This window comes from Pyrus communis, chromosome 2 (assembly GCF_041283825.1).
Source record: "Pyrus communis isolate YQ-2024b chromosome 2, ASM4128382v1, whole genome shotgun sequence".
In the NCBI taxonomy this organism is placed as follows: domain Eukaryota; kingdom Viridiplantae; phylum Streptophyta; class Magnoliopsida; order Rosales; family Rosaceae; genus Pyrus; species Pyrus communis.
In genome coordinates, this window is record NC_142566.1 from 8413441 (window position 1) to 8440646 (window position 27206).

At 37.6% G+C, this 27206-nt stretch overlaps 2 protein-coding genes across 5 annotated transcripts in view; one reads left to right on the forward strand and one right to left on the reverse strand.

Moving 5' to 3' along the window:
• The first annotated feature begins 630 nt into the window (after positions 1–630).
• Positions 631–27206, forward strand: part of LOC148698509 (flowering locus K homology domain-like) — a 58955-nt gene continuing 32379 nt past the window's right edge. Inside the window, exons 1-9 of one of the 3 annotated variants that reach the window (XM_088683921.1) lie at positions 631–1079; positions 1163–1264; positions 1805–2026; positions 2188–2246; positions 2354–2451; positions 2576–2688; positions 2837–2899; positions 5092–5168; positions 6368–6730. In XM_088683921.1, coding sequence (XP_088540047.1) covers positions 771–1079; positions 1163–1264; positions 1805–2026; positions 2188–2246; positions 2354–2451; positions 2576–2688; positions 2837–2899; positions 5092–5168; positions 6368–6377 — 1053 coding nt within the window. In that variant the 5' untranslated portion in view covers positions 631–770 and the 3' untranslated portion in view covers positions 6378–6730. Of the gene's footprint in view, positions 1080–1162; positions 1265–1804; positions 2027–2187; positions 2247–2353; positions 2452–2575; positions 2689–2836; positions 2900–5091; positions 5169–6367; positions 6731–27206 lie in introns of those variants that run through there. The other 2 variants (XM_088683925.1, XM_088683923.1) reach the window with 2 other exon arrangements.
• On the reverse strand, positions 11589–14594 carry LOC148698510 (UPF0481 protein At3g47200-like). 2 transcript variants are annotated; one of them, XM_088683884.1, is made up of 4 exons: positions 14476–14594; positions 13849–13976; positions 13528–13581; positions 11589–13262 (listed from the first exon to the last, which is right to left on the reverse strand). In XM_088683884.1, exons 2-4 carry the CDS (start codon positions 13959–13961, stop codon positions 11882–11884), a joined length of 1548 nt encoding a protein of 515 aa, XP_088540010.1. In that variant the 5' UTR covers positions 13962–13976; positions 14476–14594; the 3' UTR covers positions 11589–11881. The 2 variants fall into 2 exon arrangements, with proteins under 2 accessions (XP_088540010.1, XP_088540012.1); XM_088683886.1 differs by lacking the exon at positions 13528–13581 and having other exon boundaries at positions 14476–14570.

Here is a 27206-nt window from a genome sequence, read left to right on the forward strand (position 1 = left end):
GCCATAAATTTTTTTTTTTTTTCAAAAAAAATCAATCTTTTGAATTATAAAAATTTACCAATTACGTCCCTAATATTAAAATTCGAAGCTACTATATTCAACTTTCTGTCAATTTAAGTCACATTACCTACATGTGATATATATTAGAGTGTAGATTGGTAATTTTTCATAAAGAATTAATGTATGGAGTTAACTTTGGAGGGTAAATTAAACGTTATATTTACAACCTAATGAAATGTTAAGGGCTTATTTACGAGAAAATTACAGTATTGTACTATAAAGTATGTTAAGTGACTTAATTTGTCAAAAAACTGGATAAAATAGTTTTGAATATAATAGTAGAGATAAAATCAGTAACTTTTAATGAATTTAGCGACTTATTTAACCGGAAAAATAATTCAGGAACTTAATTTTCACTCACTTGATAGCTAACTAAATCGGCACTTCATCCTTTATTATATATAATTTATAATTTATACTATATATATATATATATATAATATGTATTATTTGGATCAAATTCGAGAACAAATACAGATCGAACACACCTACAACCAAATCTGAAATATAATCGAATTTTCATTCCCAAATCCGTTCTATTCACAGATTTTCATTCCCAAATCCGTTCTATTCACAGGACATTATTTGGTTTAAGGGTATGAATTGTCATTCCAATTCGCTACAGACAAGAAAAACCCTTCCCTTTCACGACAAGTTTTATTTCCGCCGAACAAAAACCAAATCCAAACAGAAACCGAATCAGAAACGAAATGGCGCAACCAGGCCAGATGCCCGTACACCCCCAAATGCCACCCGACCCCCAAGTACCCATACCCGGATCCGAACCCGCCCATCGGACCTCCCTGAAGCGCCTCCGAGAGGACGAGTTTGCTGTGGTGTTATCCGGACAGGAGCTCCAGGAACCCGGCCCGAAGCGCCGGGCCAAGGCCCAGGACGTCCTCTTCAGAATCGTCGTCCCCTCTCGGCAGATCGGAAAAGTAATAGGGAAGGAGGGGTGCCGAATCCAGAAGATTCGCGAAGAGACCAAGGCCAATATCAAAATCGCCGACGCCATTGCTGTGTGTAGCACTCTCTCGGTTTTGTTTCGTTAGGGTTTCGTCGGTTGGGTTTTTTTGATCGATTTTGTTGCTTTTTTTTGCAGAGACACGAGGAACGTGTGATTATAATAAGCTCAAAGGATAGTGATGATTCGAGTAGTGATGCTGAGAAAGCGCTGCAGCAGATAGCTGGGTTGATTCTGAAGGTGATCAATGGATGTTACTTTGTGTTTTCTGGGTTGACATGGTGAAGTTTGAATTGTCAAGTCGTTGGGTTCGAATGCTTTTTCGTGTTAGTGAATTTGTAACGAAAAATGAATAATTATGTCAAATTAGGGGCACTGAAGTATTTACTTTAATATGATAGTGCAGTAAGTGTTAATTCGGAGTAATAAGAAATGGTTAAGAACGACATTTTGCGCTAAAAAGAGTATTTTTCTACCTAGACGAACTCAAATGAACAGCCTGTTAACATAGGAAAGAAGTTTTTTCACCTTAACGGTTCTTTGAACTTTGAATTCTATAAAAATGGCCTCGCTATTTCAATGTTTCGAAGCATCTTAGTTTTCTAGGCAGCTGTTTTCATATGTAATGAACTAATCACACAACTACCAAGTGCTAGAAGGCAGTGCGTTTATATTGTATATTCAGAGTCCTTTTGTGTCTCATCTTATTGAAAGGGTTATTATGTGTTTTTGGGTCTATGAATACGAAATGAATGATTTTGTAATGTATATTATTAACAGGAAGATGATAGTGGTACTGAGGCAGCAAAAGTTGGTGCAGGACATGTGGCTGCTAATACAATAAGACTTTTGATTGCTGGGTCACAAGCAGGTTCTTTGATTGGGATGTCTGGCCAGAATATTGAGAAATTGAGAAATTCTTCTGGTGCCACAATCACAATCCTTGCTCCAAATCAGTTGCCTTTGTGTGCGTCTGCACATGAATCTGATCGAGTTGTACAGGTGAGTCTCCACATTTTGAATTTAAAAGGGTGAAGGCTTTAGTTACTCATTCTTATATCAGACTGTTGGTTGATCTTGATAGGAAGAATGTAAAACATTACGGAACATGTTCTTGGTTTTTGCTCTAGGTAAACTGATAATCGGCATTATTGTAAATTTAGGTATCAGGTGATTTCCCTGCTGTTCTGAAGGCTCTGCAGGAGATTAGTGATCAACTAAGGTTTTGCATTGAGTTTTCTGTTTTCATGATCTTCTTAACTGTTCTTAGTCATACTTCTATTCTGAACTGAGTTTGCATAACCGTATATTAATCCAATGTTTTTCTAGAGAAAACCCGCCCCGACAAGTGATTTCTATTAGCCCAGCCTATAACTACACAACAAGACGACCACCTCAAGTTCAACCATACATGGACCCAGCTTCAGGTTATTCCAAACTTTCTATATAAAAGTAACCAAACATTACAAATGCCACATTATGCCGTTCTATCAAGTTTTAATTTTTTTTTTTCTCATAATCACATCATCCTTAGGACAACCAATCTTGCAGCTGAATATATAACCTTCGAGATGGTGATATCGGAAACACTAGTTGGTGGGTTGATTGGTAGAAACGGCTCCAACATTTCAAGGATCAGAAATGAGTCTGGAGCAACGATCAAGGTTGGTTGTGTTTTATTTGTTAAGCATATTTAATCTAATCTGCTGGCTTAAAAAGTTACCCATTTGCGTCTTGCCACTACTGTATGAATTATTCTCATTTCTAGTTCTCAATCCCATCTTCACCTGTGAAATTGCTTTTTATTTGTAGGTTTATGGTGGAAAAGGTGAGCAAAAGCATAGGCAGGTTCAGTTTTGTGGTAGTGCTCAACAGGTATATCCATCTTTTACTTTTGTAATTTTAACTTTCTTGCTAATTTGTTGTAGACACCATCTAGGCGTTAGGCGTTGGGGAAAAAGGTTCTGTTAAACCCACTTAAGCACATAATTGGCGATGAAGTGGTATATTTTTTTTAGTTTTTCATTTGTGTGATAAAAACTCTGGAATGAAGAAAACATAAATTTTTGAAGAATACATTTTATAGAAATGTTCTCTAGAAAATTAGAAATATAGACGTTTCAGTGAATAGTTCCACCTCCAATTATTTTATAGATTGTTGCAAGAGTGCTTTCACTGCAGTTGGTGGTGTTGGGTTGACTGGTAGATGTGTAAAGGGTTTACCTGGAAACTATTGAAAATCTATAAGTTATCTTTTTCCTTTTATATTTGAAAGGAAATCCGTAAGTTAATAAATTGTTATTGACACAAAGTCACTATCTAGCGACTTCCTCCATAGAGAGTTTAGGGAGAGACTCTGCCTTCTCTATAGACTCTCCCCCACCACTTGCTATGTTGCACAGACACGGATACGGCGACACGCAACAAGGCAACATAGAAACTCTAAAAAAACGAGGACACTGATACGGCTAGGACACGACACGTCGATTAGAATATAATAAAATTTATAATAAACTTTACATATATTAAAAACAGCAGTTTGAGTTTATAATATAGCAGAGTACTTGTGTTCCACGATACATAACAATTAAAATACAAACATAATACTTAGAACACAAATATAATAATTCAAACAAAACAAGATTCCCGTCTCAATTATCTTCAAGTCTCTCTTTCTATTTCCTCTTGGACTTCATTGTCGTCAATAGTAAAGTCATGACCTCTAATTGGAGGGAGAGGACTGACAGGGTCGGAAAACTTTTAGATTTTAGAAGTCTCAATATTTACAAAACTGCCCCAAAATGTCTTTGACATTTGTAAAAAAGCCCCTACCATGTCTTAACCATGTCCAAACCGTTGACCGTGTCCGAGGTGTGTCGGCGTGTGCAACTTTTGTCTCCCCCACTCCTCTCCTTCCTCCATCAAAATCCTCCACTCCTTCAACCGGGGCTTTGCTGCCCTTTGCTCCTCTAGGCCATCCCTCACTCGTTGGGGCTTGCGCTTACCAATACTTACTATCCTACCACTAGATCTGGAATTGCACTCGTGGCTTGCCCCTAATCACTCTCCCGTATGCCAAAGCATCCCCTTGCTGCAGATCTCTCCACCAAGTGCCCTCTCCTCCTCAGCTCTCTTGGCCTTACCTTGGTGCGCTGCAAATTCATGGCTTGACGGAATTTGGATCCCAGGAACATATTGCATCCACTTAGTTGACTGATTATTTGCGTGAAAATGCCCCCATTTTCGCATGACCACTCTTTTCCTTGTCTTTTGAGTTGTTTCTACGTTGGCAGTAATTTTTCAGGGGCGGTAGTGGTTGTGTGGGTGTAGGGTTTGATTTTAAGGTTTTCATGTATTTTGGGCTTCAGAGACTAGGTTTTGGGGTGATGTAACTTTCCTCTTTGCTATTTGTATTTGGGCCCTTTGGAGTTGTTAAATGAAGGCCTACTAACGCTCCGTTTAGAAGATGCGATTATGGGACAGAGCGGTTCAAGACCGAAGGGGTAGAGGAAGACCTAGGAAGACTTTGGAAGAGACTCTAAGAAAAGACTTAGAGTACTTGGATCTAACAGAAGACATGACACAGAACCGAGCACAATGGCGTTCTAGGATTCATATAGCCGACCCCACTTAGTGGGAAAAGGCTTTGTTGTTGTTGTTGGAGTTGTTAAATGAAATGCGTTATCCTTATGTAAACAAAAAGTTCAAACTGTTGAAATGCAATCCAACTAGGAAAAACATCTATTCTGGAATTTGCATAAAATTTTTGATACCTGGAAACTATATAAAGATATTGTAATGTTGTCGTTTTACCTTCCATGTTTCAAATGAAAATCAATGTAAATAAATTGTTTTAAATCCTATATAACAGAAGGAAAAAGGGAGCGCAGGCAGGATGACTTGTTTGGAGTGCTACTTTACAATTCCCTTTATGAAATGTGCATAAAATTTGTAATTTGGAACAGTGCTGGTTGCTTGTTCGAGAAATAAGTATGCTGCAACTTTTTTTTTTTTGTTTTTTTCAACAAATGAACTTCTCATCTTTTAAATCTCTGGTTGTGTACCAGGTGGCACTCGCAAAGCAGAGGGTTGATGAGTACATATATTCTCAGCTGGTACAACAACCTGGCGCTCAACAGCCCATGTAAGTTTCCTACTATAATGCTTTTTCCCCACCATATCCTTGGTTGTGTACTAGCAATCAGTTATTTGTTATGCACAAGTTGCTTTTTGAAAAGTCACTTAGATGTTTCTCAGCACATATCTTTAATAATTTACATACCTAGAAGTGAAAGCTACTATGCGCTGGGACTAGTGTGGCACTTCCCCAAGATGTTTTTGTCTGGTAAATTGGCAGAAACTTTGTTAATGTATGAGTGATGCCTTTAACATTAAGTTGGGGGTGTAGTTTAAGATATCTTGCATAGGATCACAATAAATTCTCTTGCATACTGATCGCTTGGCCAGTTACTGTGAAAGGGACTTTATACCCATTATATGGTAGAATTTATTCTAATTTAGGTGTATGTGAGTATCAGCTTTTTTTTTCTGCCGGGTATGGATGCTTCTTTTTAGGCAGAGAACAGTTTGTACTGGTATAACTCAAGTGAACTTTCATTTTGTCTCTTGATAGTTCACTTTGGTCTTTGATATTTTATTATTATCCATTTTTCCCGTAAAATTTTGCACATGACACTTTGTTTATTGCCGTGTTAAGTCAAACGAATTTGATGCTAATTAAGCTGTTATGAGGGTAGAATAAGAATGAAAAATGGGTTCCCACCTAAAGCAGAATAACTGCAATATCTGCAAAAACAACAGAACGAATGCAACAAAAGGCGGGTAGTATCCTAGGTATTGCACACTATACATGTTGTAGGTTGGAATTCATCAGGTGAAACTTCATTTGCTACACGAGGTAGTGCACGATTGACCCATTTATCTTTGTCAATCTGTGAGCTCCGTTCTAGGTGTTGGGTCTTAGCACTATGGTTGAAATGTCATCTTTGGGTGAATACATGTGTTAATAAGGTTTTTAGTTTTTATTTTACATCTGGGCGTTGACTGGAAGGGAGATACTATCGTGAATAAAGGGCGTTAATTCAATGCATGCAGAGCCTTCCCTGTAAGCTCTATTAAATCTTGGGATGTTCGCTGTGGAACTTGCACCTTTGATTTGCAAGTGTTCATGACAATTTGATTTGCTTGATCAAGTTTGCCGTAGAATTGTCAGAAATGACGCTGTGCATTACAGAGGATATATAGTTTTGATTACTGAGTTATTGGTTTTGTATTCCCCTCTTTTAGCCCATTTCTAATCTAAGGCTGATGCTTTGTCCTCAGTTTACAGTGAATATGAGGCAGGAAACACCGATCTCGTTCATCAATTGCTCCAATCACCACTACAGAATCAGTTCATGTTAACTGCTGACCCTCGATTCTTCATTAGCATATTTGTAAATGCGAGTCATGCAGTTGGATTGCCTATGCTCTCTGCAATAGTGATGTACCAGATATCGAAACTATAGACAATTTACAGTACTCTTGTTTGTAATGGTTGTGTGTTGCCAGATACTTGAAGATCGGAAAAAAAAAAAAAAAAAAAAAAACAAATCAAGGAAGTTTGGCCTGGTGAAATTTGCTTGCAGAGTGGATAATTATCACTAAAGCAAAAACAATCAATGAGAATCTTTTATTCTGCTTTCATCGACTTCTCCAATTTTCATTTTTTCTTTTTTGATACAATATTCGCCAAAATTATATCCCGTCCTTGTCTACAAATGTTCAATGGTATTTATTTTCATTTATAAGTGAGAGATCTTAGATTCGATTCTTGTTAATGGAGAATTTGAATCACATTATTGCTAGACTATTGTGAGGTTAAGTTATTCTCATCTTTTAAAAAAAAAAAAGCAATTATATATTTCTTAATACAACATTTTTGTAATGACCTACCAACTTTTTCTTATCATCTATACTATTGCTAAGAAAATACTCATTTGTCAAACGCAATGTAAAATGTCAATTATGGGTCAGGATTGGTGGACAATTTTTTTTATGCATTTTGACAGACTTTCTTAGGGCTTACTCTACAATGTATTTTAATGATCCAATCGTTCATCTTTCAGATCTGTTCTCAAAAATGGTTTCTATTAAAACTCACACAATATCCTATCAACACAACTTTACCCTTCACATACTCAATTCCAAAATCCAGTGTCCCTTGCACATATCTTAGAACCCATGTGTTTTTTTGGTAAGGTCATGCATAAATCTTGCAAGTAAGCAAGCTCATACATCAAATCTGGTCTAATAGCAGTTGGGTACAAAAAACTACCCATAATCTTCCTACATAAACTTTCATATACATTCTCACTGCCATCAAACTTAGACAACTTCTCATTAATTGTTAATGGTGCTCTAACAACCTTGCAATCCTTTAGACCAAACTTCTCAAGCAATGACTTCGCATGCTTCTTTTGGCAGATGAATATGCTCTTCTCAGTTTGAATTATACCTAAACCAAGAAAGTGATGTAACGGTCCTAAGTCTGACATCTTATATTATTTCATCATTTCCATTTTGAACTCTTGAATCATTGTATCTGAGCTCCCTTTTTAGATAATATCATATACATACAGAGATACAACAAGAATACCTGCATCACTGAACTTGATGTATAATATGACTTCACTTGGACTTTTCTCAAGCCCAAACTTGTTAAAATAGGTATCTATCTCATCATACCAAGTTTTGGGACTTGTTTCAAACCATATAAGGCCTTCTTCAACCTGTAGACTTTATCTTCTTGTTCTTTCACTTCGAATCTAGTGGTTGATCAACATGCACTTCTCTGTGTAATGTACCATTCAAAAATGTTGACTTGACATCCAATTGGAACAATTTCCATTCCTTTTGAGCTCCCAAAGCAATCAAAGTTCTAATGGTATCCAAGCTTACGTCTCATTAAAATCAACACCAGGCTTTTGAGAATAGCTTTTTGCCACTAATCTTGCTTTGTTCGTGTACACAAAGCCATCAAGATTTAGTTTTGTCTTATAGACCTATTTGGCACCAATGAAAGGTTTATCAAATAGTCCATTTACCAACTCACAGGTGTCACTTCTCTATTTTCTCAATTTATGTGAACATAACGTTTCTCCAAGCTTCATCTCTTGATGCCTATTCAAAACATTCAAGTTCAACCACACAGAAATTACATCTTTCAAATTACATCTTTCATATATCTCATTCAAACTTTTAAAGCTGAGTCGAGTATGATCAAACTCATGTGGAACTGTGGATGCCATCTGTGCATCTTGACTTGGTAAAGAAGTAATTGTTTAATCATGATGATCATGCAACAATTATGTATTCACCATTTCTTCATTTTCCTCTTCAATCTCAACTGCACTCCCTTCATCTCCATGTGTGCCATCTGTAATTGAATAGTCATGATCTTCTCAGTACCAGATTTCTAATCCTACCTAGCATTCTCATTGAAGATTACATCTCTAGAGATGACTATTTTTTTATTTTTTATTTTTTGTTTCTAGATTGCACAGTCTATAGCCTTTTTCATACGTTCCATAGCCAAGAAATACAAACTTGGAGCTGGTTGCATCAAGCATTTCCTCATCTATATTGGAACTTGAGCATAACATAAGGATCCAAACACCTTTAAGTGTTTAAATCCAGGTTTTCTCCCACTATAGGCTTCAAAATGAGTTTTCTTATTCAAAGCCTTAGTAGGACACCTATTGAGGATATATTTAGCAGTGTAACCACATGCCTCTGCCTAGAATTCTAGTGGAATACCCTTTTCCAAAATCATTCATTTGCCCATTTCTACAATGGTTATGTTTTTCCTCTCAACAACTCCATTCTATTGAGGAGAATAGGCCATTGTAAGTTGCCTTTCAAAACCAAGATCTTCACATAATTGACTGAACTCAAGAGAAGTATACTCTTCCCCTCTGTCACTTCTTAATTTTTGCAATTTATACTCATTTTGTAGCTCAAAAGTTTCCTTGAACTTCTTAAACACATTAAGTGCTTTTGAATTATTTCTTAGGAAGTACTCATCCCATCCTGGTACAATCATCTATAAAAGTAAGAAAATACTTGTTGCCAATTTTTGTGGATGTTTACATAGGACCACAAATGTAAGTGTGAACCAGCTCAAGTGGTAAAACAACCATCCAAGTTGCTTCTTTTGGAAATGAATCCTTACAGTGCTTGCCAAGTGCACATCCCTCACATACAATGGTACACACTTTCAACTCAAGCAATCCAATCACCATTTATCGTTCCAGAATCTGCATTAAAACACTCATGTTCAAGTGCCCCAATCTTTTATGCTAAATCTTAGCAACTTGTCTAACGCTAGCTCTTATAGCTATTTGAATTCCTAGTTGTAATTTCAGAGGGAAGCTTGTGTTTCTTTTCATAGGGATCTTGACTATCAAGTTGGAACAAGAGCGATCATCATAAATACTAACTTCATTTCCTCCAAATACAAGATAACATCCATGCTCTATCATTTGTCCTACACTCAAAAAATTTTCTTTCAAACCAAGTACGAACATTACTTCTTTTATGTATCTTTTTGTCACATCCCCGCCCGGGCGGGACCATTTCCCGAGCCCGCTCCACCACCGTAGCACGATATTGTCCGCTTTGGGCTTACCATTCCCTCACGGTTTTGTTTTTGGGAACTCAAGAGCAACTTCCCAGTGGGCCACCCATCATGGGATTGCTCAAGCCTCCTTCTCGCTTAACTTCGGAGTTCCTACGGAACCCGAAGCCAGTGAGCTCCCAAAAGGCCTCGTGCTAGGTAAGGATGGGAATATACATATAAGGATCACTTGCCTAGGCGATGTGGGATGTCACACTTTTGCCTTGCTTGGTTGCAACTACCAAATGACCTTTCCCAACCATATCAACTAATTGTCTTGTGCCTATTTCAACCTTTGCAATGATACTCCTATTAATATTCACCAAAAGGTCTTCTCCCCCAATCATATGATTGCTACTATGTTCTATGCATCTTCACACTTCTTTCATAGTAGCTACAGTACATGCATAGAACATAGTAGGAGTATCCTCAATCTGGTTTGCATAATTCACATGTTGAGTAGCCTTCTTGGAACGACAATCCCTAGCAATGTGACCAAGTTTTTCACAATTGTGACATTTGAGCTTTCCCTTGATCCAACATTCCCCAAAATGCAATTTGTCATAGTGTTTGCAAGGGTTCTTTGCTTCATCAAAAGTACAAATAGTTTATCCTTGCTAATACATAGGGTTATTGTCCCATTTCTTGCCCCTTATCTTCCAATTATTCAGCGGAAAAAATGTTTTGATTGGCATTGTAATTATTGTTCTTAGGAGTTATACTCAGGCTAGCAAATGCCTTGTCGCTGTTGTTCTCAAAATTCTCTCAATTCTTTACTTATACCCTTCTAGAGTAGCCACAACACCTTGAACATCGATAGTCCCTAAATCCTTAGTATTCTCATTATACTATCATAGGACTTAGGCAAGCTAATCAATAATTTCTGCACAATTCTTTGATTACCAAGATCTTCACCATAGCTTTTCATTTGAATAACTAACTCAAGCATTCGAACAAGATACACAAAAAATGATTCATGCTTAGCCATTCGAGTATATTCAAAGTCACGCCTTAAACCTTGAAGTTTCACAAATCTTACATGTTTGTCTCCCACAAACTCTTACTTCAACGTATCCCAAGCTTCTTTCACCATCTCTAGTGTAGTAATTCTTTGGACAATCTGATCAGATACAGCCCCTTAAATGATGCCAAGAGCCTTTGCATCCTTGACAATATTTTCTCTTAGAAGCTCGTGCTCGTTTGCAATGAGCTCCTCATCCTTCTTCACTAGAGAACCGAAACCCTTCTCAACCATAAGCGAGAGCTCATGGGATCTAAATATAGTCTTCATTCTTATCTGCCAAAAATCAAAGTTTTCTCCATTGAAAACTGGTGCTCGAAGATCAGCACCACTCGATCCAGCCATATTAGATTTGTTATCGAATAACTCAGAAAGCTGTCAAAATTTTCTTTCATTGCAACGAAACTCGATTCTCCTTCGAGTTTCTTCGCTACCAACACTCACAGATTCACGCCCAGATTATGAAGGAACCTGGCTCTGGGGCCATGTTAGTATATTAATTTTGAGTGTACGATTTATCTTAGAGTCATCCTATGAGATGATTACATTTGTCATGAGCTATGACTCAATAAAATCTAATCCAAGAGACCACATTGGATATGATCCAATGGCTCGCATTAAATCCTACGACTTGAATTAAAAACAATCACAGCGCATTTTACACATCAACAGTAATTACCCTTAAGCTAGATCCGAGTAGTGAGATTTGTTAGTCATATTTACATTGCTTCACAAATATAACTAGTGAGATTTGTTAGTCATATTTACATTGCTTCACAAATATAACATCTATCTCTCCTTTGTAAATTAGGGATAGTATTTAGTAATTTGATTAGCCTAATGACATCTTCTATACTGTTCATAACTTGAAGAAACCTCGATAAAACGAGGGATATTAAATGAATTAGGAAAAGAGAAGTTACACACAGTCATGGGACATGAACCTTATTCCTCAGAGAACAATTAAAACAAAAAATTCAAGAAAAGAGGGAGGTATAACCCTGACCCATCTTGAAGGAAAAAATGGAAAATACAAGGAAAAAGGGGAGACGTCGAACCCAACTTCTTGAAAGAAAATCCAAAAAAGGTATGGTAAGCGCCTCCATGCACTATTTAAAACTTTTTTATTCTGTCTAATAAGAACTACAGAGCTTAAAGCTTATGATTTGAGCGACTTTATGCTTCCAATGATGGAGAAAACCAGGACGAAAAGTCCCAGTATAGTCGAACTGCCTGTCCAAAGATCCTTGAAGTAAACTCGTTTCAGGGTCGCCACATGATGGTTCCAGAAATTCTCATAGTGCTTGTTAAGCTGTTTACAGACGTCAGCATAGCATGATTTATCCTCCATAATCTGCTCGCAAAGTCTATTAACTAGCTTTGCCACTGCTTCGTTGCTGCCCAGCATGTTAACAATAACTTTGTTCTCAACCAGCAAATCAACATCTTCTACAGTGTCCACAAGTTGATCCATAAGCAAAAAGTAATTGCAGATATAAGGCTTGTCCGGGTACAAAAACTGCTCCAAGGCCATGATGTTTCGAATAACGAACTCTGTCTCATCCTTGACACAAAATTGTGCAAGCTTTAAGTTCATATTTCGAAAACACGCCAAGTTAAACTTGCATTTAGTAGGCTTGTCTCCTTTTATGATAAAGTATCTGTCTTCATGAAGTGGCGTAAACTTCACCCCTGCTGCCTTCAGCTTCCTTACAGCATATATATTTTTTATAGGACAAGCATTATGTACAAAGGTCATTTCTTCTTCGGGACAGAGAAAATGTCTTACCAAATCAGTGAAGTGTTTTGGTTTTACCCCATTCTTGACGGATTTTCCCTTGCTGTAATCTTTAAAGAACTCGCAGGTAAGCTTGAGAAAGGGATCATCAGGGACAGGTTCAGCTTCTGGAACATCTGTACTATCAAGGAGAGGTTCAGCTTCTGAAACATCAATATAATGATCACCTGAGCGTTCTTTGGAATGAGGGGAACTGGAGGCTGGCACCGCAAAGTCATATAGCTCTTGAAGAAGAGAATACGGAAGCTGGTTTTCAAGCAATATTAGTTCCTGCTCTACAGCTTTCCTCAGCCACGGTGATCTTAAAATGTAATCGTTTTCATGATTGTTTGTTTCAGAGGAGTTCATCAAAAAGAGCTCAATGATGAAGCAGGCATCAACCACAATTATGTCAACAGGATCTTCTTCAAGCTCAATGGCCCCTGCATAACAACGAAGAATGTGTTCTTGACGAGCCCTGATGAATTTTTTTAGTGCAAAGTCCTTCTTCGAACAACGCGCGGAAAAATTCTTGTAGTACATATTTTTGTGGGTCTCCATGTCCTTGAGTTCCGGCTTGCCGTAGTGGAAAAGGCCGATTGATAGTAACTGAGGAGTGTATGCTGCTTCGTTTACTTTGCGAAGTTTGCTGGGAACCCTGTAGATACACCACTTGTCTGGCTGGTCCAAGACTAGTACGTGGTCATGGAAATCTTGTTCGCAATCATTTTTCTCCCCGATTTGTGATGTTGTCTTTATCCTTCTGAAAATGACAATCAGTAAGGTAACAACATTTAGTACTTCTGGAAATAATTTCCGTGGTAACTCTACTACAACAGCATTCGCTGTAAGAAATCATTTATAATTACATTCTTTTTATATGCTTGATATTTTTCTATTGGTTTTTTTATTCATATTTTTTTGTACTATAATTGGTAGGCATGAAATCATTTGATGAAGAGATGAAAACCATTTTACACTAAAATAATTTGTCACGGTATAAAAAAAAAAAAAAATATCTTGCAAACCTTAGGTTCTTCCGTCGATATTTCATGCTTGCACCCCAGCTGAAAAATTTGGGCCTGGCAGGATAAAAAGAAGTTTATGGTAAGTAGATGACATGCATTCTACTAATTATTGATTAAAACTTGGTAATTACCTTATTAAATTTTAAATCACGAGTGTTGCACTAAATACATTTTTGGTACCTGCTCAAATCTACTAACACACTTCCTGACACTCTATTATTTAGAGTAGCATTACCCTTCGAAAATTGCTTGAACAATCCCAGGATTGTATAAAGTATTGACACATACGATATATACACCTGAAAAATGGTTTTACGGTACCTGAGATTGAGAGACTTAGAGGTGTTGAAAGTGGGAGGATGTGGTGGAGGGTTAGACTTTCGACTACTGTACTCCGCAGTCTCCTCCCTTGGTTTTTTCCCTTTTCTGACCATTTTTCTCTTGGGTACCTGTAAGTGAAAAGCAACCCCATGTCTCAAGAAAAATTAATAGCTTTTTACAAGTGACACAAAATTTAATTGACCACGCAACAAAATCCTTACATGGATTCTTACAAATTCAGACCATGCCTTACAACATTTGGTTTATAAAAACGCAATCTAATTGTGATTTTTTTGTTTATTTATAAATTTAGTAACTAGTTAACATTGAAAAACCACGCAAACGCGAACATGGGGTAGGCCACTTGCCGTAGACAATGTACTCGCCATCTTTCACCCAAGTCGAACTCCCTCCCTTAAAGATCTCGGAAAAATACTAGTTTCCATTGAACTATGTATCAGTAGTTCAGATTTATATACTGTCCATGTTTATCATTGCATGAATGATTTAAAACTGATCAATATTAATTTGCAAGCAATGATCTCTCACTACGCTATAAAAAAATGTGTAAACAGAAATATATTATTACATAATTTAGCAAAAAAATGAAAACTGTGATTGAAGAACCTGCAAGTTTATCCAGAAGTAGTGTGAAGTTCTCCAGCCGACCACGATGAAATTGACTAGCAAGTGGTCTTCGTATTATTGTCAAATCAAGAAACTGGTGTGGTTCTACCAACCGGTGTGGTTCTACCAACCAGATCCAAGACTTTGGCTACATTGACCTGACTATACCAGACTTTCAATCACCGCCATCCGAAGTATCCAACCGTCGGAGTGATACCACGTCACGACTTTGTTTTTATTCATCCTTTTGGCATTCAGTTCAATTTTATTCAGTTGACGATCTGAAAGGTGAAAGATTTATGATTGCAGACTGGTCTTTATGCGAGGTCAACCGCCTCCTAGTAAATTAATTCAACTGTGACAAAGACTAGTAATAATATGTATAAATTCAACTAGCAGTGCCAACTGAACTTTAATCTGTGTATTAAACGGAGAAGGTGAAGCCAAGTTGTTTAATGGATAGTTTTGTGCGATAGTCTTACGGTACCTAAAGTTATTATTATTATAATATATATATATATATGTATATATATTGTGGGGCCCAAACAATATTCAACTTTAAAGATCCGAACAATTTATTTTTCAAGTTACACATTATAAATCATCTTTGCAAAATATTAGCAAAATCTAAAATATTTGAGGAATCTAATTAAGTTCAAGGAAATTAACGAACACTTTGTTCTATAAGAAACAGTGAAATTTCATCGTGATAATTAAATAGGTAAATGATTTCGGATTGAATTAAATTTTTACAAAGATAATCTATAAATCTAGACTTACAAACTAGATAGTTTGAATCGTTGAAATTCGATGTGTAGTGAGTCTAACAACTAATGCTCATTTTTTGGAAGCAAAACAAAAGGGATCTTTAAGAGCACTTCCAGTGTTGGGAAGGCCCCCCCTGGGCAACTGCCTATTGAATCCCCTCCAGTGAATAGTAACTGCCATTAATGAATAGTAATTGTCTTTTGTATCTCCACCCCTAAAATGAATAACCATGTCAATGGGCAATAAAATATTAGTATTTTTTATTTAGAGCAAGCCCTAAACATGAGATAGGGTTTCTGCTTTCGAGGGTCCTAAACATGAGATAGGGTTTCTGCTTTCTAGGGTCCTTTTGTTTTTTTTTAGAGCAAGCCCAGCGTGGGCAAGCCCGAGTGAAGGTGGAGGCTCGAGCTCCGGGCCCGTGGAGAATTGTCAGCCCGAGAGCCTGAGGCCATGTGACATCAATGCTGACGTCAGCCTGGCGTCAGGCATTATTTAATTTTTTTGTGTTAGGCGCGTGCACCCCACTCGCGCGTGGGGCCGCGTCATCAACACAAAATCAGAAAAAAAAAAAAAAAAAACTTTTTCAGTTACTGTTGGGAAGCCATGTGGCTTCCCACAGTCCGTTTGATCTCAACGGTCAAAAAAAATAAAAAAATCTTATTTAATATCTACCGTTCGATCTGAGATCAACGGTAGATATTAATATGCTTTATAAATAAAAAAATAAAAGAAAAAATAGTTTTAAAATTAAGAAAAGTTACCGTTGTGACACGTGGTACAATCTGGAGTGTTGGAATTCAAATTTTTTTATATCCAATGGCAGAGATTAATTAATTGAATAAAAATTTAAAAAAAATTGTAAAATTCAAAAAAAATTCAAAAAAAAATCTGAAATTTTTTAAAAAAAAATTGTTTTTACTTTTCTATAAATACCTTCTCTTTATCATCTAGCTTACACAACAATTTCATATTTTCTAAACTATTTTTAATCACATTCCTTTCTTTGTCTCAAAGTTTGAATCCATTTTTTTTCAACAAAATGACCACTGGTGCATGTACGAATTGGTCGCTTATTGAAGATGTTGCGTTGTGTACTAGCTGGGTTGCAGTTACTCATAGTTCGCTTACGGGTAATGAGATGCAGTTGCGAGAAATGTGGAGTCTTATTCATACCAATTATCTTGAGAAAATTGGTGGGAAAAGAACCAAAGAATCGATGTCCAGTCGTTGGAATTTACTTAGCCAATCGTTTAGTACGTGGAGAGACGCCTTGGCACAAGCTAGTAGTAATATTCAAAGTGGGGAAAATTATTCGGATCAGGTAACAATATATTATTTATTTGGTATCCAAATTTACATTATAATTATTTGTTTGTATTATTTATTTGTTACCTACATGATTTATTATTTATTGTTTGCATTATTTATTTGTTACCTACTTACATTATAATTATGTTGTTTGTATTATTTATTTGTTACTTATTTTCATTATAATTATTTCTTCTCCCGCATTGTGTAGGAACTTCAAGCACAAGCTTCGTACGCTGCCAAAACCAAAAGCAAAAATAAATCATTCAACCGGTGGGAATATTGTCAAAGATTGTCCTAAATTTAGAATTGTGCCAGTCGGTCCAGAAGTGCACATGAATAGCATCCCTCTACACTCTACATCCGATTATGTCTCGCATGTTCATGAAGAAGATGCAGAAGAAGTGCCCAAAACGCCCCTCCCTGAACAAGCGTCGGGTTCAACCCGTTATCCAATTAAGCCTCAAGGTAAGAAGGCTTCAAAGAGAAAAGGGAGTGCTTCCAAGAATGATTATGCAAAGTTCATGGAAGAGCTTACTCGCCAAGGTGAATTGACTTTGGCGAGGGAACTGGCGAAATATGAGGCTGATAAGGCTAGAGAGGACGCAAAAGCTGTAGCTATTGAGAGAGAATTTCAAGCTAATGAGAGAGAAAGAGAGCTACTTAGGCAAGAAAGGGAACATGTTAGAGAAGAAAGACGGGCTCAACGAGATCGTGAGATTATGAACACACTTTTAGAAGGGAAGTTTCCAAATTCTAAATTTTTTTGGAAGTCAGAGAAAGCTGACGTGGTGCGAAGGAGGCATGCAAGAGAAGCGATAGCAAACCAAGGTGATCCTAGCACCACAAGAGAAGATCATCCTAGCACCACAAATTGGTTAAGTGATGATGAATAGAGTACTTTTTGTAATCGGAGCTCATAATTTTTCAATCACTTTGGGTTGTAATTTATTATTTATTATTTGTATTATTTATGTTGTTTCCAATTTATTGAATATTTATTCAAATTAATTTGGTAAGTTATTTATACTAAGAGAATATTTATTGAAATGACAAAAACATACCAAATAAAATTACATAAGCATACGGAATAATTAAAAACTCACTAAAAAAATTACATAAAACATACCAAATAATAAAACACACCAAATAAAATAACATAAACATACCAAATTTAAAAAAACACACTAAATGAACTTAATTATCTTCAGCTTGTTTCAATGCCCACTGGTGCTTTATCAAGTCAATTTGTTGGGCATTGTGCATGTCTGGCATTTGAAATGCAGTATATCGTTGAATGAGCCTTTCATTGTAACGTCCATTCCTTTGTAATGGCTCATGTTGCACGGGCTCATCGGTGGCGTCATGAGCACAATATATACGTGTTCTTGAATTGTTCATCGTGTCTGGCTCATATTCATCAACGGCTTCATAATCGTACTCATCTTCCACAATCATGTTGTGAAGAATGATGCACGTCATCATGATGGATCGAAGCGACTCTACATTAAACAATCTGGCAGCACCCCTGATGATCGCCTAGCGAGCTTGGAAGATACCGAAGCAACGCTCCACATCCTTCCTGTACCCCTCTTGACGGCTTGCAAAGTGTTTTTCCTTTGCACTTCGCGGACGTGGCACTGTTTTGACAAATGTTGACCATCGCGGGTAAATGCCGTCAGCTAGGTAGTATGGCCCGTCGTACATACGTCCGTTGACCTCATACGTGACTTTTGGTGCCTTTCCTTGCAGGACATCGTTGAACACTGGGGATTGGGCAAGGACGTTGATGTCATTTTGAGCTCTCGGGACCCCGAAAAAAGCGTGCCAAATCCATGTATCAAAAGATGCCACCACCTTCAGAATGATACTTTTTGCTCCTTTTCTGTCCCCATAAGCGCCTTGCCAAGCATTTGGACAGTTTTTCCACGTCTAGTGCATACAATCAATGCTTCCAATCATCCCAGGAAAATCACACATCTCGGCCTTCTTCAATAGCCGTTCTAAGTCCATGTTTGTAGGTTTGCGGAGGTACTCAGCGGTGTAGATAGATTCGATTACTCTGCAAAACCTCATCAGGGACTCAAGAATGGTTGATTTCCCCATCCTCATTATCTCATCCACTTGGTCTGTAGATGCTCCATATGCAAGCATCCGCAAGGCAGCAGTAATTTTTTGCTTAGGCAGTGAACCCATAGCACCAAAAGCATCTTTCTTTTGCACAAAGTAAGAATCATGGTTGCAAACAGCAATCATGATTTTGTTGAACAAATGTCGTTCCATTCTAAAACGACGTCTAAAGTACGTATCAGGGAATGCACTATTAGGAACAAAATAATCATCCAAGAGTTCCATACCTCGTCGTTGCCTGCTTCTATCAAGGTTTCCGGAACGGCTGGGCCTGCAGATCTGAGCCATAACTTGGACGACTCAACGGGAATGTGAGGCTCTGCCCATTCTTACTTCGTCATCTCTCCTTCTACGCTCCTCATCCTCTTCCCTCTCATTTTTTGCCCCCTGGTGATTGAACATTGCTTCTCATTGGTTAAACAATTCTTCCTCTTCCTGATCGAGTTCCCACATCATCCTTAAGGAAGAAGAAGACATTGTAAGAAATAAACAGAAATTATGAATAATGATACAGATTTTTGTGAAGAAGGAAGCAAAAACTATGAATAATGATAGAAATCTTGAGAAAATTGGTGTGAGATTTGTGAGGATGGATGGTGGATTATATGGAGGATTCAGAAAGGATTAGGTTGTACATAATACCACGTGGCATGCCGTCATTCATTACAAATCTGATGGAAATCTATCCTCAAAGATTGTGAACAGATTATGACACGTGGCATGCTGTCATTCATTAAAAATCTGATGGAAATCTATCCTCAAAGATTGTGAACAGATTATGACACGTGGCGCAACGTGATTGGTTAATAATCTTATCAAAAATCCATCACCAATAATTGTATTTTCGGATAATGACACGTGGCATAACGAGTACGATTAAAAATTTTATCAGAAATCCATCCCCAATAATTGTCTTTTCGGATTTTATGACAAGTGGCACAACGACAACGATTAAAAATCTTATCCGAAATTACAAATAAAATTATTTTGTATTATTTAATAATACTTCGGATAATGACACGTGGCGCAACGAGAACGATTAAAAATATTATCCGATATTACAATTAAAATTAGTTTGTATTATTTTATAAATAAAAAAAATACTAATATTTTATTACCTATTGTCAGGGCTATTAAAGTGTAACGGTGGAGATGCAAATGCTATTGCCAGGGCTATTACTATTCAATAAGGGTAGTTATTGTTCATTAGGTGGATTGAATAGTGCATAGCCTGGGGGGAGGGCTCCAACGCTGGAGTTGCTCTTAGAGACTGCTCAATTTGGTATTGTCAAATAGTATATGAATTTCCATGTTCATTGTGTCAACATGTTGTTGCGGTAGTTTAATTGGATGCGATATAAGTGAGGTGTTCACATGAAACCAGGCACAAGGAGGTGTCCTCGGTTTCTCAGGATAAAGTCATAGTTTGATTTATGCTATAAGTGATGAATCTTTTTACTTTAGAATTTTGATTTAGGAGATTCGACCTAGGTCACACTCAATTCCTATTGAAAGGCAAAATGATGTTGGTGATTGTGAAAAAGGGATTGTTTCCGAAAAGCGAAGTATGGATTGACATATAAGATATGTTGGCTGATAATAGCTTACTATTTTAAATCATACATTACGTTTCCTTTTGAATCAGATTTCTTGATAACCTATCTAATTTTTCTTTTCTCAAAGATATTTTCAACATGTGATGAAGCAACAAGACTACGATGCATCGTGAAGTACAGAGTTCACTTCTATTAAATTTACCCCATTGTTCAGATCCTTGGCAGCAGGAATTCCCTGCCCAAAATTTTCTAAAAGTGTAAGTTGTCTCAAAAGTTCAACTCTGTTAAACAATAAGCTATTAGTTTAATGGTTGCCAATGGAGGAAACTTGATGTCATTTTCAACTTTCCTCATCTAGGCCATTACTCTTGACTATGCGAAAATGACTTTGAGCTTATTTAGTAAGTTTTTTGTGTGTTGAGAGTGAAGAGTGCACTATTCACAAAGGCAAACAAGGGACATAATCTATGTGACAACCCATCCTAAATTAATATATATCTTCTCCTCGAAAGCGTTGAAATGACAATTTTGCCCTTGAAGTGATGTGATGTGAATGTACAAGTGGGCTAAGGAAATGGACCAATTACTTCACCTCCTACTTTCTTGGGTCCAATTAAAATTGTAGGGTTGTTTTAGGACCAAATGGTTAGCCTAAACTTGCAGCCCAATAGGATTTGAGACAATTTAAAATTGCCCGATTCTGTGAGACACACATACTCTCACACACTTGCCTTCTCCCCTTTTCTCTCTTCCTTTCTCGAACTCTCTTCACGTCTGTACGACCAAACCCTAACCTTAAAACATTGTCACACACTCACAGATGGAGTGTAAGGATAACATTATCGTGCTTCCCTTGACTTCACAAGTTGAGCTATATCGTTGGTTGGAGGAGAGGATTTGCGAACTCAATATACCCGAGCTTTGGCAAGGAGTGTGAATTTCTTCAACGTGATTGCAAAGGTTTTAGTTAGTTTTGAGACCTAAGAAGGTATTTTTCTAACTTCTCTAGTACGTTGGAATAATTTTAAAGTAGTTTTGACGTCGAGATACTCGGATTTACCAAGTTGCAGGTTTAGACGTACGGTCGAAAGATTTTCCGATCATATTCTGTTGATTTTAGAACCTTTGAAAGGTAAGATCGTGTTCTACTCATTCAAAGCTTCAATTTGATATAAATTTCATGATATTTGGTTGGAAAACGAAGAAGATAGTGAAGTTTTACAATTTTCAGTTTTTGGTGATGCAGCTGTGGTCGGCGCCGAATTCCGGCGAACCATCGGAGAAGGAAGGAGAATATTCCATCAATTTTGACAGAATATACTAACGACGTCAGGTAAAAGTTAACTGTATATGCTACTATTTAACGGAATATTTCCTAACGGCGTTAAATATTTCATCTGTGTGCTAGGCACGTGCCTGCGCATGGGTTATTGGAAAATTATTCTAAAAATATGGGGATGCTCGTGGTGTTAAGTAGGCCACGATGGTATATTCAAACACTCCAATTGAGCAACGTATGAGAAGTTATTACACGATCTTGGTTATGTGCTTAAAATTAATGTTAAAATAGTTGTTTCACATATAGGTGAGACGTTTTCGGAGGACGAGCGCAGCCAGGCGAGACATAAGGGTTATGATAGGAGCATATTTATGCTACTTAGTTATGTTGTTTCCTTGCATTTAGGGATTTAATTACTATTTATTTTAGTCTTTTAAGTTATTTTCGTATGTTTTTAGGTCCTAATGGCAAAAGGAGCAAGAAAGTGCATTTTGAGGCTATTTGGAGCATTTTTGGGCATGGATTGGATAGCTTAACCATGGAGTAAAGAGGATGGACGAAATTGAAGTCAAGAAGGACTAGGAAAGGCTACAAATCTGGTGGATGAAGTCCTAAAGCAAAGAAGATAAGGAAATAGCAAGAAACAAGGAACCTTATCCAACCTTATCTTATCCTATCCTAACCAACCTTATCCTTTCCTAACTCTAACATTATCCTATCCTATCCTATCCAAATTAGGTTAGGACTTAAACCTAGCTAATTAGAGGGGGTTAATTACATATTTGAACACCTATTTCAGTTTCTAGAAGCCTTATCCAAGTGTATGCCGCATGAACACCATTCCTTGTAGGTTTAGGAATTGCAATCCTTCTCCTTCACTTATATCACATGTTCTTCTCCCTTTAGGTTTGGGAATCTGCCCTAAACACTCCTTCTAGAACACCTTATCCTCTCCCTACATGTGTGCCGCACCTAACCTTCTAGAAATCCCAAAATCCTAGCCGCACTACCTATTCCATTTCCTATTTGATTTCTGCCTTGAATTAACCCTTTTTCAATGGGATTCTGCAATCCTTCTCCTTCACTAAGTGTGCCAAATTAGCCTATATAAACAGCCCTTGCCGCACCATTTAATCACCACCCTTCCACAGAACATTCATTCATTCATTCAGAAATCCATCCTTTGCCGCAACCTTGCAACCAACTCTCCATCATTCCCGTACTTCCAAACCTTCATCCCAATCTCCATACACCACCCTCTACCACAAATTCACACCACACCATCCAACACACCTGCCTAAATCCATCCAAAACCCAGAAAATCATCCATAAAACCACCCTAGACCTTGTGCTGTGACTTAGCAAGGAAGAGGACAAGGAAGACGAAGCCTTGGGCGTTTGTGCATTCGAGTTGGAGTGTTGGAACGTTTTTAGGTGTAATCTATCTTTTATTTTCAATGTTTAATTCTATTTTCCTTAGTTTTGTTATGAACATGAGAGGCTAAACTCGTTTTAGCCTAGGGATTCTTTGCTTTGAAACCATGATTGCATTTATAATATGAGTTGATAGATTCCAGTTGTGATTTCATAAATTGTGAATGCAATTTACTTAACCGTTTGATGGATAACTTACTCTTGTATGTTGATTAGGGAGGCCTACTTAATTTGCATGCTTGAATTTGGTGCTAGAATATAAGGGTGTTTCACATAATCGTCACAAACTTATAGTCACAAGTAGTTAAGGTTGTTTTCACAATCATGTTAAGTAAATTCCTAGCATGAGTATCATGATGTCATAGTTACAAGTGCTTTGTCAATACTTATGATTTCTATTGAACGTAATGATCTTTGACCGTATCTCTATTATGATGTCATGTAGGGAACTTTTGAAGAATGCTTTGGGTTGTTGTATGATGTCATCCAATCCACTAACTTAAGGGAAATCTGAGGGTTAATTAGTGATGTCACGGTTAATCTGGGGTGTTAAGGTTCATGGTTTATCGGAAAAGCAACTGGAAATCAATTTATGTTTGAATGTATCATGTGTGGAGAAGTATCCCTTGGCCATCCCATCATCCATTGGTTTTTCTTAAATTCGTCCAAAATCTGTTTTTGTTATGAAAGGGTTAAAGTTTGAGAGAATAACCTTTTAATGGTAGGTGCAAGGTAGATGTAAAATGCCACACTAAAACTATAGCACAGGCAGATAACAAATAAAAAGGCAGATGAATAGATGATGTTACTGATATTTTTCTCTAGTTTTCTTTCTTCTTATCTTTTCTGTTACATGAAAACAGATGGAGTGCTCTATTTATAGAGCAACTTCATACAGATGCATTAACTGCATTTTGAAACTTGTAACGCGTCTTCTGACAACATAATGCATTTTCCACTTTCATTTTCTACAAATGGAACTGTGGGCATTCATTGCCCATGAGACTTTTCAACACTCCCCCTTGGATGCCCACATATCAACATGAGTTGCCTCGTTAAAACCTTGCTTGGAAAAACCCAGTGGGAAAAAACCATAGCGAAGGAAAAAGAGTACAACTTTTCCTGGATCGTTGATATAGTGTCAAGTATGCTTATGTTGCCTCGTTAAAACCTTGATCGGAAAAACCCAGTGGGAAAAATCCTAATCGAAGGAAAAAGAGTACAACAAGCATGTATTAGGGATGCTCCCCCTGATATGTATCTCCCCCTGATTCCACATTCTCCAAATTTAGCTGTTTGGTAAGTCGACGTAATCCGATGCCTTGCACTAACTTCTGAAATGTGCACTTTGGTAGAGATTTGGTGAACAAGTCTGCCAGATTTTCATTTGAACGGATTTGTCTGACTTCAATAACTTTAGCCTTCTGAAGCTCATGTGCACTGAAAAACTTTGGAGATATATGTTTAGTCTTATCGCCCTTGATGAATCCTTCCTTCATTTGGGCAACACAGGCTGCATTATCTTCATGGATGACAGTTGGATTGTCTGTCTTCGAAGTTAGACCACATGAATTCCGAATATGATGGATCATTGATCTTAACCAAGAACATTCACGACTTGTTTCATGTAAAGCAAGTATTTCTGAATGATTTGAAGATGTAGCAACTAATGTTTGCTTGGTTGAGCGCCATGAGATTGCTGTATCTCCATTCTTAAACACATATCCAGTTTGTGAGCCAGCATCTGCATATCCAACAAGGACCTGGTCATCTGTGGAGTTCTTTGAGTAGAAGAGACCCATGTCTGTTGTCCCACGAAGGTATCGCAATACATCTTTGATACCCTTCCAATGGCGAATTGTTGGAGCAGAGCTATACCTTGCTAACAAATTAACTGAAAAAGCTATATCTGGTCTAGTACATTGTGCTAAATACAACAAAGCACCTACTGCACTCAGATATGGTACTTCTGGACCAAGGACCAGTTCATCCTCTTCTTTTGGACGAAATGGATCTTTCTTAATGTCCAAAGAACGAACGACCATTGGCGTGCTTAGTGGATAAGCCTTGTCCATACCAAATCGCTTCAGAATTTTTTCAATGTAAGCTGATTGGTGGACCAAAATTCCACTAGCACAATGCTCGATCTGTAGGCCGAGACAATATTTTGTTTTTCCAAGGTCTTTCATTTCAAATTCGCTTTTCAGATATTCAGCAGTTTTATTGAGCTCTTCAGGAGTCCCAACTAGATTCATATCATCAACATATACTGCCACTATAGCGAATCCAGAATTGGATTTCTTAATGAACACACAAGGGCAAATAACATTGTTGATATACCCTTCTTTGATCAAATACTCACTGAGACGATTATACCACATTCGTCCAGATTGCTTCAGACCATACAATGATCGCTTTAATTTGATCGAGAGCATACCTCGTGGTTTATTACTTGTTTCAGGCAACTTAAGTCCTTCTGGGACTTTCATATAGATGTCAGTATCTAATTCTCCATATAGATACGCAGTGATGACATCCATAAGTCGCATGTCAAGTCTTTCTGAAACCACTAAACTTATTAAGTAACGGAACGTAATTGCGTCCATTACAGGAGAGTATGTCTCCTCATAATCAATTCCAGGTCTTTGAGAAAAACCTTGCGCAACGAGTCGTGCTTTGTATCTTGCGATCTCGTTTTTCTCATTGCGTTTCCTTGTGAATACCCATTTGTAACCCACGGGGTTTACACTAGGCGAGGTTTGGACTACTGGTCCAAAAACATTCCGCTTTTCCAAGGAATTTAATTCTGCCTGGATTGCATATTTCCACTTAGGCCAATCCTGTCTCTGTTTGCATTCATCAACAGAGCGGGGCTCAATATCATCACTTAAGATGATTTCAGTGGCTACTGCAAATGCAAACATATCATCGATGATTATTTCATTTCGATCCCACAATTCATTTGTACATGCATAATTTATGGAGATTTCTTTACTTTCATGTACTTCTGTCTCTTCAGGGACAGATGTCTCATCAAGGACATTTTCTTTTTCTGGAAGTCCAGAATGATGAATTGTGGATGTATCATTCATTTTCTCTTCCTGAATGATTTCATTTGGATTCAGTTGTGCCCTCGACTTTCTCTTTCGAGGAGCTGAATCTTTTGAACCTTGGGGTCTACCACGCTTCAGGCGTGCACCAGATGAATCATTTGCTGCCACTTTATTTTGTCCAACAGGGACATCAATTTTTGCAGGTGCATTTGCAGCTGGTATATGTGATTTTGTCACTTTCATAGGATCATTAAATGCATCTGGCATTTGATTGGCAATGCTTTGAAGATGAACGATCATTCTCACTTCATTTTCACATTGAATGCTGTGAGGATCAAAATGAGACAAGGTGGGAACAACCCATGTCAGCTCTTTCCGTTCTTCTGGAACGGTCTTTTCTCCCCCTAACGACGGGAAAATTGTCTCATCAAAGTGACAATCAGCAAAACGAGCTGTAAACATATCACCTGTTAAGGGTTCCAAATATCTAATGATAGATGGTGAATCAAAACCCAAGTAAATTCCCAGTCTACGCTGAGGTCCCATTTTAGTGCGTTGTGGCGGTGCAATAGGCACATAAACAGCACAACCAAAAACTCGTAAATGGGAAATGTTTGGCTGATGTCCAAACACGAGTTGTACTGAAGAGTATTGATGGTTGGCTATAGGTCTCAATCGAACCAATGATGCAGCATGTAAGATGGCATGTCCCCATGCAGAGACTGGCAATTTGGTTTTCATAAGCAGAGTGCGAGCTATTAACTGAAGCCGCTTAATCAATGCTTCTGCTAAACCATTTTGAGTATGGACATGAGGAACAGGGTGTTCAACATCAATGCCTAATGTCATGCAATAATCATCAAAGGTTTGAGACGTAAATTCACCAGCATTATCAAGTCGGATTGACTTAATGGGATAATCTGGGAACTGTGCTCGTAACTTAATTATTTGAGCAAGAAGTCTCGCAAATGCTACATTCCGAGTAGACAAGAGACAAACATGTGACCATCGGGTAGATGCATCAACCAAAACCATAAAATATTTTAATGGTCCACATAATGGTTGAATAGGCCCACAAATATCCCCTTGAATTCTTTGCAGAAATGATGGGGATTCAGCATCAACCTTTAGTTGAGATGGTCTAATTACCAACTTCCCTTGAGAACAAGCTTTGCAAGGGTTATCATTTAAGGCAGCAATGTG